This window comes from Balaenoptera musculus, chromosome 19, assembly GCF_009873245.2.
Source record: "Balaenoptera musculus isolate JJ_BM4_2016_0621 chromosome 19, mBalMus1.pri.v3, whole genome shotgun sequence".
Classification (NCBI taxonomy): domain Eukaryota; kingdom Metazoa; phylum Chordata; class Mammalia; order Artiodactyla; family Balaenopteridae; genus Balaenoptera; species Balaenoptera musculus.
In genome coordinates this window covers 6,220,878-6,234,699 of record NC_045803.1, presented here as the reverse complement: position 1 = coordinate 6,234,699, position 13,822 = coordinate 6,220,878, and the positions used below count along the sequence as shown (strand labels likewise).

Sequence of the window (13,822 nt, the reverse complement as noted above, 5' to 3'; positions counted from 1 at the left end):
AATAAATAAAAATAAATAAATAAATAAATAAATTTATATATATAAAAACGGTATATGCACACCAATGTTCACTGCAGCATTATTTACAATAGTCAAGATATGAAAGCAACCTAATTATCCATGATAGATGAATGAATATATAATATATATGATATTACTCAGACATAATAAAAAATGAAATCTTGCCATTTTTGACCACATGGATGAATTTAGAGAGTATTATGCTAAGTGAAATAAGTCAGACAGAGAGACAAATACCATATGATCTCATACGTGAAATCTAAAAAACAAGAACGCATACAAACAAACAAAACAAAATGACTCACAGATATAGAGAACAAATGGGTGGTTGCCAGTGAGGAGGGGGTGGTGGGCAAAATAGGTGAAGGGGATTAAGGAGTGCAAATCACCAGTTATAAAATAAATAAGCCATAGGGATGTAATATACAGCAGAAGGAATAATGGTCAATGATATTTTAAGAGCTTTGTGTTGGGACAAATGGTTACTAGACTTATCATGGTGATCAGTTCATAATGTATGCAAACGTCAGATCACTATGTAGTACACCTGAAACTAACACAGTATTGTACATCAACACTACTTCAATAAAAATTAAAGAACCTTTAAAATATTGACCCAACATACAAATAACTGCCATCAAGAAAAAGACCAGTATTATTTAAAGAAAGACAAGACCAAGTCATCAGCCACATAAAATTGACAATGTTCAGCAATCAGTGAAAAATTACTAGACACATAAAGAAGTAGGAACATGTGACACTTAATAAGAGAAAAACCATTCAATGGAATCAGGCTTGGACATGACAGAGGAGACAGACCTAGCAGACAAAAACATTAAAACATTGATTACAAATATTATCCATATACTCAAGGATGTAAAGGAAAACATTAACATAATAAAAGAAGAAACATAAGATTAAAAACCAAGGAAATTAACTTGTAGAGAAGAAAATAAATTATCTGAAGTGAGAATTTCACTGAATGAGACTAACATCAGATTCAATATTGTGGAAGAATAATCAGTAAACTTGAAGATGTAGCATCAGATCCTATTCAAACTGAAGAATATAGAGAAAAAAGGTTGGAAATGGTGAACAGATGCTCAGAGCTGATAATGAGATAATATTGGGCAATATCACATATGTAAAATTGGAGACCCAGAGGAGAATAGAAAAAAAATATATATATATATAAACATTGGCTTCTATTTTTAGAAATTTGATCACTACTATAAAATTTCAGATTCAAGATACTCAACACCCTCCAAGTAGGATAATCTCTGTCTCTCTCTCTGTCTCTCTCTGTCTCTCACACACACACATTTACATGCCAAGGCACATATTATTCAATTATTAAAACGCAGTGAAAAAGAGAAAATATTAAAACCAGCTAGAGAAAAATATAAACTACAAAGAAAGAAAGATGAAAATAAGGCAGAATTCTCATAAGAAACTAGGCAAGCCAAAAGAATTTAAACAACAGAACGGGGAAAAATTTAACCTAGAATTCCTAATCCAATAAAAATATCTTTCCAAAGCTAATGTACATGAAAACTTTTCCAGACAAACACTGGCTGAGAGAATTCATCACCAGCATACCTACACTACAAAAATATACGAAAAGATCTTCAGGTAAAAGGAAAATGATACTATAGAGAAACTATACTGTCATCTTAAATTAGAAATAAATCTGAGAAAAGAGGCAGGGTTATCTTAATGCAAAAGGACAGCTTTATTGTTCGCAAGGTTTGCAAACCAGGGATAAGAAGCCTTTGGCTGTAACCAAAAGTACGTTCCTTGGAGGTGAAGGGGTGAGGGATTTTTAAAAGCACAAGCCCCAGAAGCCACAGTTGAGAGACTTGTAAAAGGGGATTGGATGGCCCTTGCAGCCTGACCAGAAGTTTCCAATGATGGCTGTCATTGGAGCATCTCCTTAGGGTTTTATCAGCACAATCAGAAGTCCTTATAGTTTTTGTTCGTGGTTTTTCTAAGAACTCAAGAGTACGTGACTGAACCCTAGGTCTGTCATGATTGCCTGGTTCCATTTTATTTGGGGTACCTGTTAGCCACAGCAGGTCCATTTTCTAAATATGTTCTTTCCACAGGGAATTCCTCTTATTTTTACTCTTCCTTAGGGGATTTTATTTTTACAACAAAGGGATGAAGAGCAATTGAAATGGTTCATATGTGGATAAATATAAAATAGTTAATTTTTCTAATTAAAAAAATCTCTTTAAAATTAACTTCAAAAAATACTATATTATGGGATTTATAACAATATATTATAGGTCACGTTATGGGCATATCAAAACCATGCCAAGGTAAGCACATAGAAGAAAAAATATTACATGGAGCATAGTTCAATTTAATAATAAAAATATCTATTTCCTCCTTGCCCTCACAACAACTCATATAGAACTATCAAGAAGAAACCTGGAGACCAGATGTGAAGAGATGTTATTTCTGGAAAGGAAGCAGGGCCAAGTCATCCAGGACCTCCTTGTTCATAGACCTCTGAAGCACCACCGTGAAGAAGGGGACTCAGACACACCTCTCAACACTATTCCCTTGTGAGTTTCTGCACCTGTAAGGGAAACACAGTTCTGAAGTAAGGGACCAGTTTCGTGGAAGGTTTGCTCTGGAAAGGACAAGATGGAGGTGTCCCCAAATCAGGGACACCTTAAGAAGGGCTTCTCACCTGGTATAGTAGATCCAGGTGAGGCCATAGGTGAGAAGGAAACCAGCCCCCATCAGGGCCCCCCTGAGCAAGGTGAGGACTAGGGGCCAGGAGCCCTGCCGCTCCCCAGAGACTTGGGGGCAGGAACAGGAGACACCTGGAGGACGAAAAGAGAGAGGAAGGTGGACGTTAGGTGTGAGTTTCTGTAAGTCCACACCATATTTTTTTTCTGGCCGCGCTGCTTGCCATATGGGAGTTCAGTTCTGTGACCAGGGATCAAACCCACGTCCTCTGCATTGAAAGCATGGAGTCTTAACCACTGGACCACCAGGGAAGTCCCTGTAAGTCCACACCTTAACCCTGCTTACCACCCTAGCTCAGAACTCAGGCATCCTTGCTTATATTCATCCTGTACAACTAGGTTCAGGGAGACACGGAGCGAGCCCCTCAGGTGCTGGGCTCAGCAGGTTAATTCTCCTCCATCCCCTAAGACCACCTGGGGCAGCTCCAGGACCCCGGGATCCAAAGGCTGTGAGGGGCTCAGTGTCAGGCACCCCTGGGCCCAGCTTATCCTGGCGGGTGGGTTGCTGTCGACAGCACAGACCAGGAGCAGGGACTGGCCCTCCACGACCCGAAGGGAGGTGGCATTGCCCAGGACCTCTGGGACTAGGGAGACAGAGAGAGCTAGAAGGGCAAGGCTGAGAGGCCCTTCTCTCCCTCTGTCCTCCCAGACACAGGAACAGCGGCTCTGAGACAAGCACTGCAGGCAAGGCCAAGGAGCGGGGGCGGTCTATGAGGTGAGATGGGGGAAGGAGAGGCAACTTGATGATCCCAGGACAGGGGGAAGTGGACGCTTGAGGAAGAGTCGGCCATATCTAGGCCTGGGAGAGAACATCCCAGGAGGTAGCCCCTGATGTGTGAAACTGCGCAGGGCACTGACACACGTGGGTCTGGCCACTTGGAGGCCCGCACACAGGCGATGAGGGCCCCAGGGAGCCACGGGAGGGTTCTGAGCAAGGAAGCCATAGGGTCAGATCTGGGGCATGTAGAGATCCCTTTGGGGTCCCAATTCTTGCTGGCTGGACAGGGCCAAGACTAGCGGCTGACAGGCCAGGGGGGAGGCTGGTCCGGGTCCAGGCCAGAGAGAGGATGGAGGCCTGAGTTGGAGCTGCGGTCATGGGGATGGATGAGGTCGATGACGTGAGTCATTTTCAGAAAGTCAACTTTGCAAAACTCACTGAGTCCTGGGGACGGTTGGGTGAGACACAGAGTCTAAAGGAATTTCCGAGATTTAGGCTCGGATTACTCATATCAGAGGGTCCCTTGCAGGGGGAGTGGAGGGCACTCAGGACAGAGGTTTGTGAGAGTCTTCAGGGCAGAGGTAGGATTGGAAACCCCGGGGTAGATGAGCTTCCCCTTGGAATCCTGCAGAAATCAGCCAGAAGCCTGGTACCCAGCTTGGGAACTCAGTCTCCTTGTGGGAGAGACGGAGACAGGGAGGTGGCAGGGAATCAGGGAAAGGATGTCATGGGAAAGTGAGGAGGGAGCAGAGGTGGGAAGGGAGGGAGCAAGCGGAGGTGACAGTGAGTTGTCACTAGGAATCCACAGTGGCCCTAAGGTGAGTCCTGCCAGGGGACAGGGTTGGGGGGCGGAGGGCAGACGTAGGAGCAGAGAGGGGATGAGGAGTGATGGGCTTGATTCTGTCCATCTTCACAACACCCCTGCATCTGACCTCCATTCCACCCAGGTGCTCTCCCACCTGTGCTATTTCCCCGGAAGACACGAATGTCCAGGTTCTGTGGAGCGTCTGGAACAGAAAGAAATAAATGTCCCCCTGCAGTGTGATGACGTGTCATGAGTAACATGACACCGTGGGGGGGGGATCTCAGCATTCTCCTCATCTTGACCCCAGCGTGCCTCTAAGAAGAGTCCCCAAGTATCCCACCCAGGCCTCCCCGCCCCGACGCCGTCCGCCCTCAGGGACCCGGCGTCCTGGCCCCGCGCTCACAGGACACGTTGAGCCTGACGGTCCTCTCCGTGCTCACGCCAGCTCCGGGGAAGGTCACTCGACAGGTGAGGTTGGTGCCATGGTCCTGGGGCCTCAGGGCGAGGGTGAGCACTGAGGAATGGGGACTCTTGGGGTGCAGGGAAGTGAGGGCAGCCCCGATCCAGGAGAAGGTGTGGGGTGTCCCCCTCTCACAGGCCCAGGGCACTGCACAGGTGATGTTCCTGGGGCGGCCGGATTCCAGGGTCCCCTGGACGCGGATGTCGGGTGTCTGTGTCAGAGCTGAAGAGGAGAGAGAAAAGGACCCAGGCCCTGGAGGGGGGACCCCGAGTGTGCCCCTCAGAGCGGTCTCTGCCCCAGGCCAGCCACAGCGTCCTGTCCTCCTAGGTCCCCTTGGGTCCCTCCCAGGATGAGAAGACAGGGGGTCCCCTCCCAGCCCTGCCCTGGGGGCCCTCAGGGCCCGTGCGTCTGTGTGTCCTCTCCTTGACACCATCCTCACCTGTTACATTCAGGAAGATCGTGTTCTCTTTGTAACTATATTTCACAACAGGCCCTCTCTCCACCCTAAAGAAGTATGTGCCCGTGTCTCCCCTCTGTGCATCTCTGATGTCCAGGGAGCAGTTGTAGGCCCGGGGGTCTCCAAGGAGGTGGAATCGGCCCTGGGACTCCGTCAGCACCTCACGATCTGGGTTGTTTGTGGCCACTGGAGGATCCTGGTAGATACTGGCACCTTCCCGGAACCAGTAGCCGTGAGCTGGGACAGGGTAGTCCCAGTAGCTCCGGGGATAGTAGAAGGAGCAGGGCACGCGGACACACAGGCCCTCCTGCACCGTCACGGACTCCTGCACTTGCAGCCAGTAGTAGCTCGAACCCTGAGCCAGGGACCCTGCGGGGGAACGAGGGTCAGCCGCAGCCCCTGCCCCGCCCAGCCCTCTCCCCGCCGCCCACCCACCTGCCCACAGCAGGGACAGCAGCAGCGGCGGCATCTCTGAGACGGAGGGCTCCTGGGCGTCCTGTGTGTGAAAAGAGAAGCAGGAGGCGAGAGGGAGGCAGGACTGCGGGGAGACCCCCGGGAAGCCGGGGAGGAACACGAGACTCCGCTGTGCACAGAAGAGGAACTGCAGAGCCGCAGCTCGTCCCCCCTCCGCGCAGAGCGGACGGACACCCCGCGGCCCAGAGACCCCGGAGACCTGCCCAGAGAGGAGCAGGCGAGGAGGAGACCCCTGCCCTGCCCCCCATCTCGGGTGGGTCCTTCCCGCCCCAGAGCCTCTGAGGACACGGGGACGTAGGACACGGCGAGCCTCCTAAGGGCCTCCCGTCTGAGCACCGCTGTCCACACCAGGGAGCCGCTCAACCCCCGTCTCGACCTGGAGGCTCACAGCCTCACCTAGACCCTCGGGTGGCCGGTCCTGCAAGACGTAGGGCTCTTTAGGGTCTGTGTGAGCGTCTGGGGCAGAAGACAAGAAGGGGCTCCTGGGTGACGTGAAGGCAGCAGCCAATCCGCCACTCACTCCTTCACCCAACAGTGAGCACGTTGGGCTGGTGACCTGGAGACCAGAAGGGCTAGGCTGGCCTGGTCCCTGCCCAGGAGATGCTCCCACCCGGCCCCATCACTTCCTCCCAAACAGGCAGCAGTGTCGGGCTTTAGAGCTGCATGTGAGATCGCCATGTGTCCTGGTAGCATATTGGGATTTTTTTTTAATGAGTATGATTTTTTTTTAATCTAGTAAAAAAATAACTCTTTTCAAGTTGAAAACCTTGAAATTCTGTACCTACTAAACAACCAATCCTTATTCCTTCTTCCAGCTCCTGGCAACCACAGTTCTATTTTCTATGTCGAGGAATTTGACTACTTTGTCTACCCCGTATAAGTGGAATCGTGTAGTGTTTGTCTTTTTTTCACTAGGTTGTTGAACTTACCATAATGTCCTCAAAGTTCATCCGTGTGGTAGCAAGTGTCAGAAATTCCCTCCTTTTTCAGGCTGAATAATATTGCATGGTTTTGCTTATCCCTTCATCTGTTGAGGGGCAGTTGGGTTGCTTCCATCACTTGGCTATAGTGAATAATGCTACTAGGAACATGAGTGTGCAAATATCTCCTAGAGTCCCTGCTCTCAGTTCTCTTTGAGAGATATCCAGAAGTGAAAGTCAGGATCATATGTTAATTCTATATTTAAGTTTTTGAGGAAGTATCAGACTCTCATCATCCCACCCCACCCACTTTTTTTTAACCTCATCTATTGTCATCTTACACTAGCTATACAATTTAAGGTCTCTACCCTGGACCCCTCCTCTGATCCCCAGACTTTCATATCCAGCTCTCTACATACATTTCTGCATCATATTTGATCCTCATTTCCCTTCACCTACAACGTCCAGTAGACAATTCTGTTGGCTTGACCTTCACAATATATTCAAAATATATCCTCTCTATCTACACGACCTCCTTGGTCCATTGCACCATCACCTCCTGCCTGGAGTACCCAGCAGTGTCGTGCCACATCTCTTTCTTGCTGCCCTGGATCCACTCTGGCTGATTCTGAACACAACAGCCTTAGGATCCTACCCAAATGAGAGTCTAATCATATGTCCGTTCTCCTCAAAGGCTTCCAGAATCCTGCATTGGCCTGCAGTCGCCTTGCACGGGGTCTGCAGAATCCTCCCATCTTCTCCCCAGTCCCTTTGTCTCCCCACACCAATATGTCACATGCTCCTGTCCTTGTGTGATTTTCCTCCAAACCTGTCAATAGCTGACATGCTCTAATTTTACTTATTATTTATTTGAAAAATCCTTGTCTGCATAACGACATCCCCATTAGGACAGAAGTACTTCTCGTTTCTAAAATCGCCATAAAACAAAATGCCATTTTAAACATTGCATACGGTACAATTCAATGGCACTAAGTACATTCACAACGTGAGCGCAACCATCATCACTCTCTATTTCCAGCATGTTCTCATATCCCAAACAGAAACTCTGCTGCAGTTACACAATTACTTCTCACCATCCCCATCCCCTAGCTGCAAGCAACACCATTCTACTTTCTGTTTCGATGAATTTGCCTTGTAGGGAGCTCATATAAGCAGAATCAAACGATATTTGTCCTTTTGTGTCTGGCTTCTTTCAGGTAGCGTACTGTTTTCAAGAGTCACCGGTGCTGTAGCATGTGTCACAATCGCACGTGTTTCTTTGAAAGGCTGAATGATATTTGACTGTATGTGTCTACCACATTTGGTTCATCCATTCTGCAGTTGCTGGATGCTGGGATTGGTTCCACCACTGCTGTGAATCTTGCTGCTGTGAACGATGGCATGCAAGTATCTGCTTGAGCCCATGCTTTTTTCAGCAATGAAGACCCATCGCCCCCCCCAAAATAAATAAATAAAAAATTTATAAAGTATGTTACATAATGAATATTTCAGTTAACAACTTGCCATCGCCAAGAGCAGTACACATGTGCAGGTCTGGGCTGGGAAGTCAGGGGTTGAGAAGGTAGCAGAGTTGCCCCTGGAGGTGGACACATGGACACATTCACCGAGGGGGAGAAGAGGGCCCTGGGCGGAGTACTGAGGACATGTACGCTCTCACGCGCGGTGCGCACGGGCTTAAGCTTAATTGTGGGTTGTAGGGGGAGGTGGTAGTGGTGACTGAGATGGCCCGGCCAGGGAGAGAGGAAGAGAACAAGGTGGTTATTGGTGACCCAGGTGAGAGTTCTGCCAGGCAGGGGTGGGAGAGGGCGGCAGCCAGACGGCCGGAAGCAGAGGGGTGACGCGAATGGGAGGCATTGCGCTGACCGCCTTTAGCCCTCTCCTATTTGAGCTCTGAGACCCCGCTTCTGCCCTGAGCCGCAGAAACCGACCCCACCTCCGTCAGTGCCGCAGAGGAGAGCTTCCCTCCTACCTGTGCCATTTCCTTGGACGGGGCCAATAGCCAGGTTCTGGGAGCATTTGGGATAGAGAAAGAAAATATTTTCTACTTCAATCATGGGAAGATATGGTGGCTTTAACTCTTTGGTTGGATCCACAGAAGGGTGGCGAGGTGGGGACGGTTGTGCTTTCTTCTCCCTTCTCAGGCCAGGCTTCTGGCCACACATCAGGTCCCACAGGCTCTGCAACTGGGTCCCTCTTCAGGGATCCAGGTGTCCTGACCACCCCCCACAGAGGATGCCGAGCCTGATGGGACCAGGAGCTCAGCCAAGCGGGGAGAGAGAGCCTGAGCTGCTAGTGTCAAGTAGCTGATTAAAGCAATGAGTCAAAGTGAAAATAACAATTAAGCCTTTAATCACTTACTTGTTAAAGAACAGTGAAGCAGACTTTATTCAGGACCATTGTCATAGGTGCAGGGACCCCTGCAATGGGGTTTTCCAGCAGGGGAAAGAGATCAGCCTCAACTCTGAATACAATGAGGAAAAGTGGGAATTTATTGCCAAGGAGCAGGGCGAGGGGTCGGCGGATGGAAAATTACTAAGAGGAAACATAGGGGCAAAGGGGGATTCTGGCTAAACCGACCTACCAGGCTTCTTGCTGAAGGCAGGCCAGGGTGATCGGATATCAGCTGGGGGCTAGTGGAGGAAGAGGAACCCCATCAGACATTGAGGGTAAGGGATTTTCGTTAAACTGACTTACCAGGATTCTTGAAAAAAAATGGACGATGCAAAGATAGATGCAGAAGTCAAGAACTTGTTGAAAAAGAGCTTGAAGAGCCTGGCTAGAGTTTAGCCAAGGAGAGAACCTTTGCCGATGGTCAGGGTGGCCAGCACAGACATGGGGGTCGTCTCACGGATGAGGGACCCAGAACAAAAAGCTCTAGTGGGTCTAAGGACCCTGGGTTGGGGGTGGCGTTGGGAATGGAAATGTACTGAGTCCTGAGTCAGAGTGGGGAAAAGTGTCTCCAAGTTTTCCTGCTCCTCCTCCATAAGGAGGCTTCAGTAGAGATGCCTGAAGACCTCTGCCCAAGGCTTCAGATAAACAGACCAAAGAATAAAGTCAGCTGAGCTAGGAATGCAAAAATGTGAACAGCACGATGGGCCAGAGCAGTCTGAGTCCTTCACTGCAACTCCTTTCAGAGACTACAGTGCATGCCTATGAGGCCAGCCAAGGAAAGCTTTTGCATTTGCCTATGATCAGGCCTGAAAAATCACGTATAGGTTTGTAGCCATAAGCTGAACTCTTCAGATGGCTCTACACACAGACCTATCACCTCCTAGGAAGGTCTCCTGACAACGCAGGGCTGGTGTCATGATCCTTTTTAAAAATTTTATTTATTTTTTAAAATATTTTTATTGGAGTATAGTTGATTTACAATGTTGTATTAGGTGTACAGCAAAGTGAATCAGTTATACATATACATATATCCTGGTGTCATGATCTTGGGACCCGAACATATGGGTGAATAATAAGGAATGAGGGACCTTGGGCCCCATGGAGGAGAGAAGCACCCTCCTACTGGACTTCGGGCTGTTTAGACTCCAAGATGGTTGTACTTCAGGTTAAAGGGATGTAGATTTGGGGTATCTGGTACAAGCTGAAGAGGAGAAAACGATTCAGACCCCAGAGAGGAGACCCTGAGACTCCACCTTGGCTTCCCCTGGGGTCCTCAACAAGTCCCCCACCCTCCAGATAAGCAGTACATGTGTTCCTGTCTCTGGGGTTCTCTCCTGGGGATCCCTGGCTACTTGTCACATTCAGATATATTGGGAGTCATTTTTCACATAATATTTCTCTACCTTAAAGTATCCCCACTTTCCCGCATCTTTGGAGAATCTGATGCTTAGAGAGCAACTGTGGGCCCCTGGATCCCACAGAAGGTTGGATTGGCCCCAGATTTCTTCCAGGTTTTGATGGGGTCTGTGGCCAGAAGGGGATTACAATGTCTGCTGCCCACCTCCAGGATCTGAAGGTGGATGTCGAGTGGGCTAAAGTCAGTCCAGAAAATCCATGGGTTGAAATGGAGAATGGGATGGGATGCATAGGTCCTCCTTCACCATCACTGAGTGAAGGTTACAGATCGCACCTGCACCAACCTCCAGGGACCACTGCAGGAAACAGAGTCTCTGTCTGCAGCCCCGCCCGGAAACCTCTTCCTCACATCTGTTGCCCTCACGGTTGTGGCCACAGCGGCAGCAGCATTTCTGGGCTGCACAGGATAATCTAGATTCGCTTGACACCATCTGATTAGCCTTTCCTAGCTTGGAGATGGGGGTGGCCATGGCGTGCTAAGAGAGCTGAGGATGCTTCCTGGGTTGAAGTGTATGGCTTCTATGTCAAACTTCTCCCTTCAACAGAATTACCCATCTCTCCCTCAGGCCACTGCGGGGGGAAGTGAAAGCCAAGCTCTTCTCTCCTGGGACCACAGCTGGGTGGACTCTTCCTGTACCCTGAAACACTGACTCTCACCTCCAAGACCAACACCCGCTCCCCTTAAGAGACATGGGGGGTTTGGGGGGTCTATTTTCCCCAGACAGGTTTCTTGGAGTCCAGACAGACGTAGATAGGGAGGCCTTTATCCTGTTCATATCAAGTCCCCAAGCCCTCCCAAGTCGCCTTCCCATCAGAACCTACCCACAGTGGGAATGCTCTTTCCAGCCAAGACACCATCTCGTCCCAGGAAGCAGGGGCGGGGTGTCGCTGTCCGTGGTGCTGAAGCAGTATTGGGTCTTGAGTTTAGGAATAACTGGATTGTACAGAAGGGTCTGACTAGACACGAACCAGATCTGGACCTCAGGCCAGAAAACCATCTGAGGCAGAAGGACTGGGCCTGTCTAGGAAGGAGAAGATCAGGGAGGGGCCGACCCTCTGGTCTGGGGCCGATCCTGAGCCTCTCCTTCTTCCTTCTTTACTCTCTGGAAAGTCTTGTAGATTCTGCCAAGCCACTGAATCAAAGCCAGCAGCAGCTCTCCCCGCCCCCCACCCCCACTTCTTGTTTCATGAGAAAAATAAAGCCCTATTTGGTTTTGGTTTTTTTGTTTTATTTATTTTTGGCTGCGTTGGGTCTTCATTGCTGAGCGCGGGCTTTCTCTAGTTGCGGTGAGTGGGGCTACTCTTCGTTGCGGCGCGCGGGCTTCTCTGCGGTGGCTTCTCTTGTTGCCGAGCATACGCTCTAGGCGTGCGGGCTTCAGTAGTTGCGGCACGTGGGCTCAGTAGTTGTAGCTCACGGGCTCTAGAGCGCAGGCTCAGTAGTTGTGATGCACGGGCTTAGTTGCTCCGCGGCATGTGGGATCTTCCCAGAGCAGGGATCTAACCCGTGTCGCTACCAGGGAAGTCCCGCCCTATTTGTTAAGGTTCCTGAAAGTCAGCTTTTTTTGTAACTTAGAGTGAAATGCATTTCTAATTGATACAGTATGTGGAGATGATTCCTCCAATTCCATTTGAAGCCAACACGACATTTTCCAAAAGTGCCCTACTCACATGAGAGTGCCCGGTATGCTTGACTTCTTTCACTTTTGCAAATTCAAGAGTAGAGAAACAGTATTATATCTTTTCTTTACTTTGCATTGATGTGATTATAAACAACCTTTCCCATCTTTTTAAATTAACTGTAATCCTTCTTTGTGATTTATCTATTCAAAGGGTTTACACAGAAGGACTGTGGAGTTTTCCTTATCAACTTCTCTAAAGATTCTGATCTCATCCCTATTATTAACCTTAGAGGATAATATATTTTTACCAACAAAATATGCATCCCTAGATTTCGAAGTTATGGTTTTACTATTTTTGACCTTTATGTGAATGGCATCATACAGTACACATTTTTTCCCTGGCTACTTCCACTTGGTATCAGCTAAAAAAAATTTTTTTATGGTAAAGTGTATAATGTTCAGAAGATACAAATGGGTAAGTGTGCAGCACAGTGACTTACCACAAAGCAAATGCACTCAGTTCACGAAATACCGTCAGTTTGAGATATCGAGTATTGCCAGCTCCCAAAATAGCTCAAGAGTCTACACACCTACCATCAGAGCATGAGGTTCCTACTTCCTCACATCTTTGCTACCCTTGCTGTTATCTGCCTTCTTGGTTTTCCAATCTGATGTGTGTAGAGCAGTATCTCATTTCGGTTTGATTTTTTTTCAACTACCAGTGTGTTTGAGCATCTCAATATGGACTTGTTTTCCATTCATATTTCCACATTTCTGAAATAAAGATTCATGTCATTTGCTATTTTTATGATGGCTTGTTTTTCTTCTTGTTGATTTGTTAAAGTTTTGGTACATTCTAGTTAAAAAGCTCTTGTGAGCTTAAATGAAGGAAATAATTCCTCCCATTCTGTCATTTCTCAATTAAATTGATCTCAGTTGTCCTCTATTTGATGGGAACCTTCATTTTGATGCAATCAAATCTATGTGTCTCTGGTCACAACACTGTGTATCCCTCCTAAAAGTATCCATGATCCTGGCTTTTACATTAACCATTTCCATGCTTTCTTTATAGTTTTATCACCAATGTATCCCTAAAAATTATAGTTCGGGGCTTCCCTGGTGGCGCAGTGGTTAAGAATCAGCCTGCCAATGCAGGGGACACGGATTCGAGCCCTGGTCTGGGAAGATCCCACCTGCCGCGGAGCAACTAAGCCCGTGCGCCACTACTACTGAGCCTGGGCTCTAGAGCTCGCGAGCCACAACTACTGAGCCCGTGAGCCACAACTACTGAAGCCTGCGCACCTAGAGCCCATGCTCTGCAACAAGAGAAGCCACCGCGATGAGAAGCCTGCGCACCACAACGAAGAGTAGCCCCTGCTCGCCGCAGCTAGAGAAAGCCCATGCGCACAGCAACGAAGACCCAGCACAGCAAAAAATAAATAAATAAAATAAATTTATTTTAAAAAAGTATAGTTCAGATAAACCTATTTTTGCACTTTCTATAAGTGCAATCATATTATATGTCATTGCCTGTGTCTTGCTTCATTTTTTTATTGTGATATAATTTACATATAATGAATATATATTTAGGTACATTTATAAATAATAGATTTATACACAACAAGTAAATTTTAAAATGATCAATAGACTTTTTTTTTTAGAACAGCTTTAGGTTTACAGAAAAATTGAGCAGACAGTACAGAGAGTTCCCATATGCACCCCAACCCCCTCATATTCTTCCCTATTATTAACATCTTGCAT

At 47.8% G+C, this 13,822-nt stretch overlaps 1 protein-coding gene across 2 annotated transcripts in view; it reads right to left on the bottom strand.

Moving 5' to 3' along the window:
- Positions 1–1,549: 1,549 nt before the first annotated feature.
- Positions 1,550–13,822, bottom strand: part of LOC118885117 (myeloid cell surface antigen CD33-like) — a 46,657-nt gene continuing 34,384 nt past the window's right edge. The window contains exons 2-7 of one of the 2 annotated variants that reach the window (XM_036833495.1): positions 5,656–5,716; positions 5,203–5,589; positions 4,707–4,985; positions 4,458–4,505; positions 2,720–2,831; positions 1,551–2,605 (exon numbers count right to left, since the gene is read on the bottom strand). In XM_036833495.1, coding sequence (XP_036689390.1) covers positions 2,563–2,605; positions 2,720–2,831; positions 4,458–4,505; positions 4,707–4,985; positions 5,203–5,589; positions 5,656–5,689 — 903 coding nt within the window. In that variant the 5' untranslated portion in view covers positions 5,690–5,716 and the 3' untranslated portion in view covers positions 1,551–2,562. Of the gene's footprint in view, positions 2,606–2,719; positions 2,832–4,457; positions 4,506–4,706; positions 4,986–5,202; positions 5,590–5,655; positions 5,717–13,822 lie in introns of both variants that reach the window. The other variant, XM_036833496.1, reaches the window with a different exon arrangement.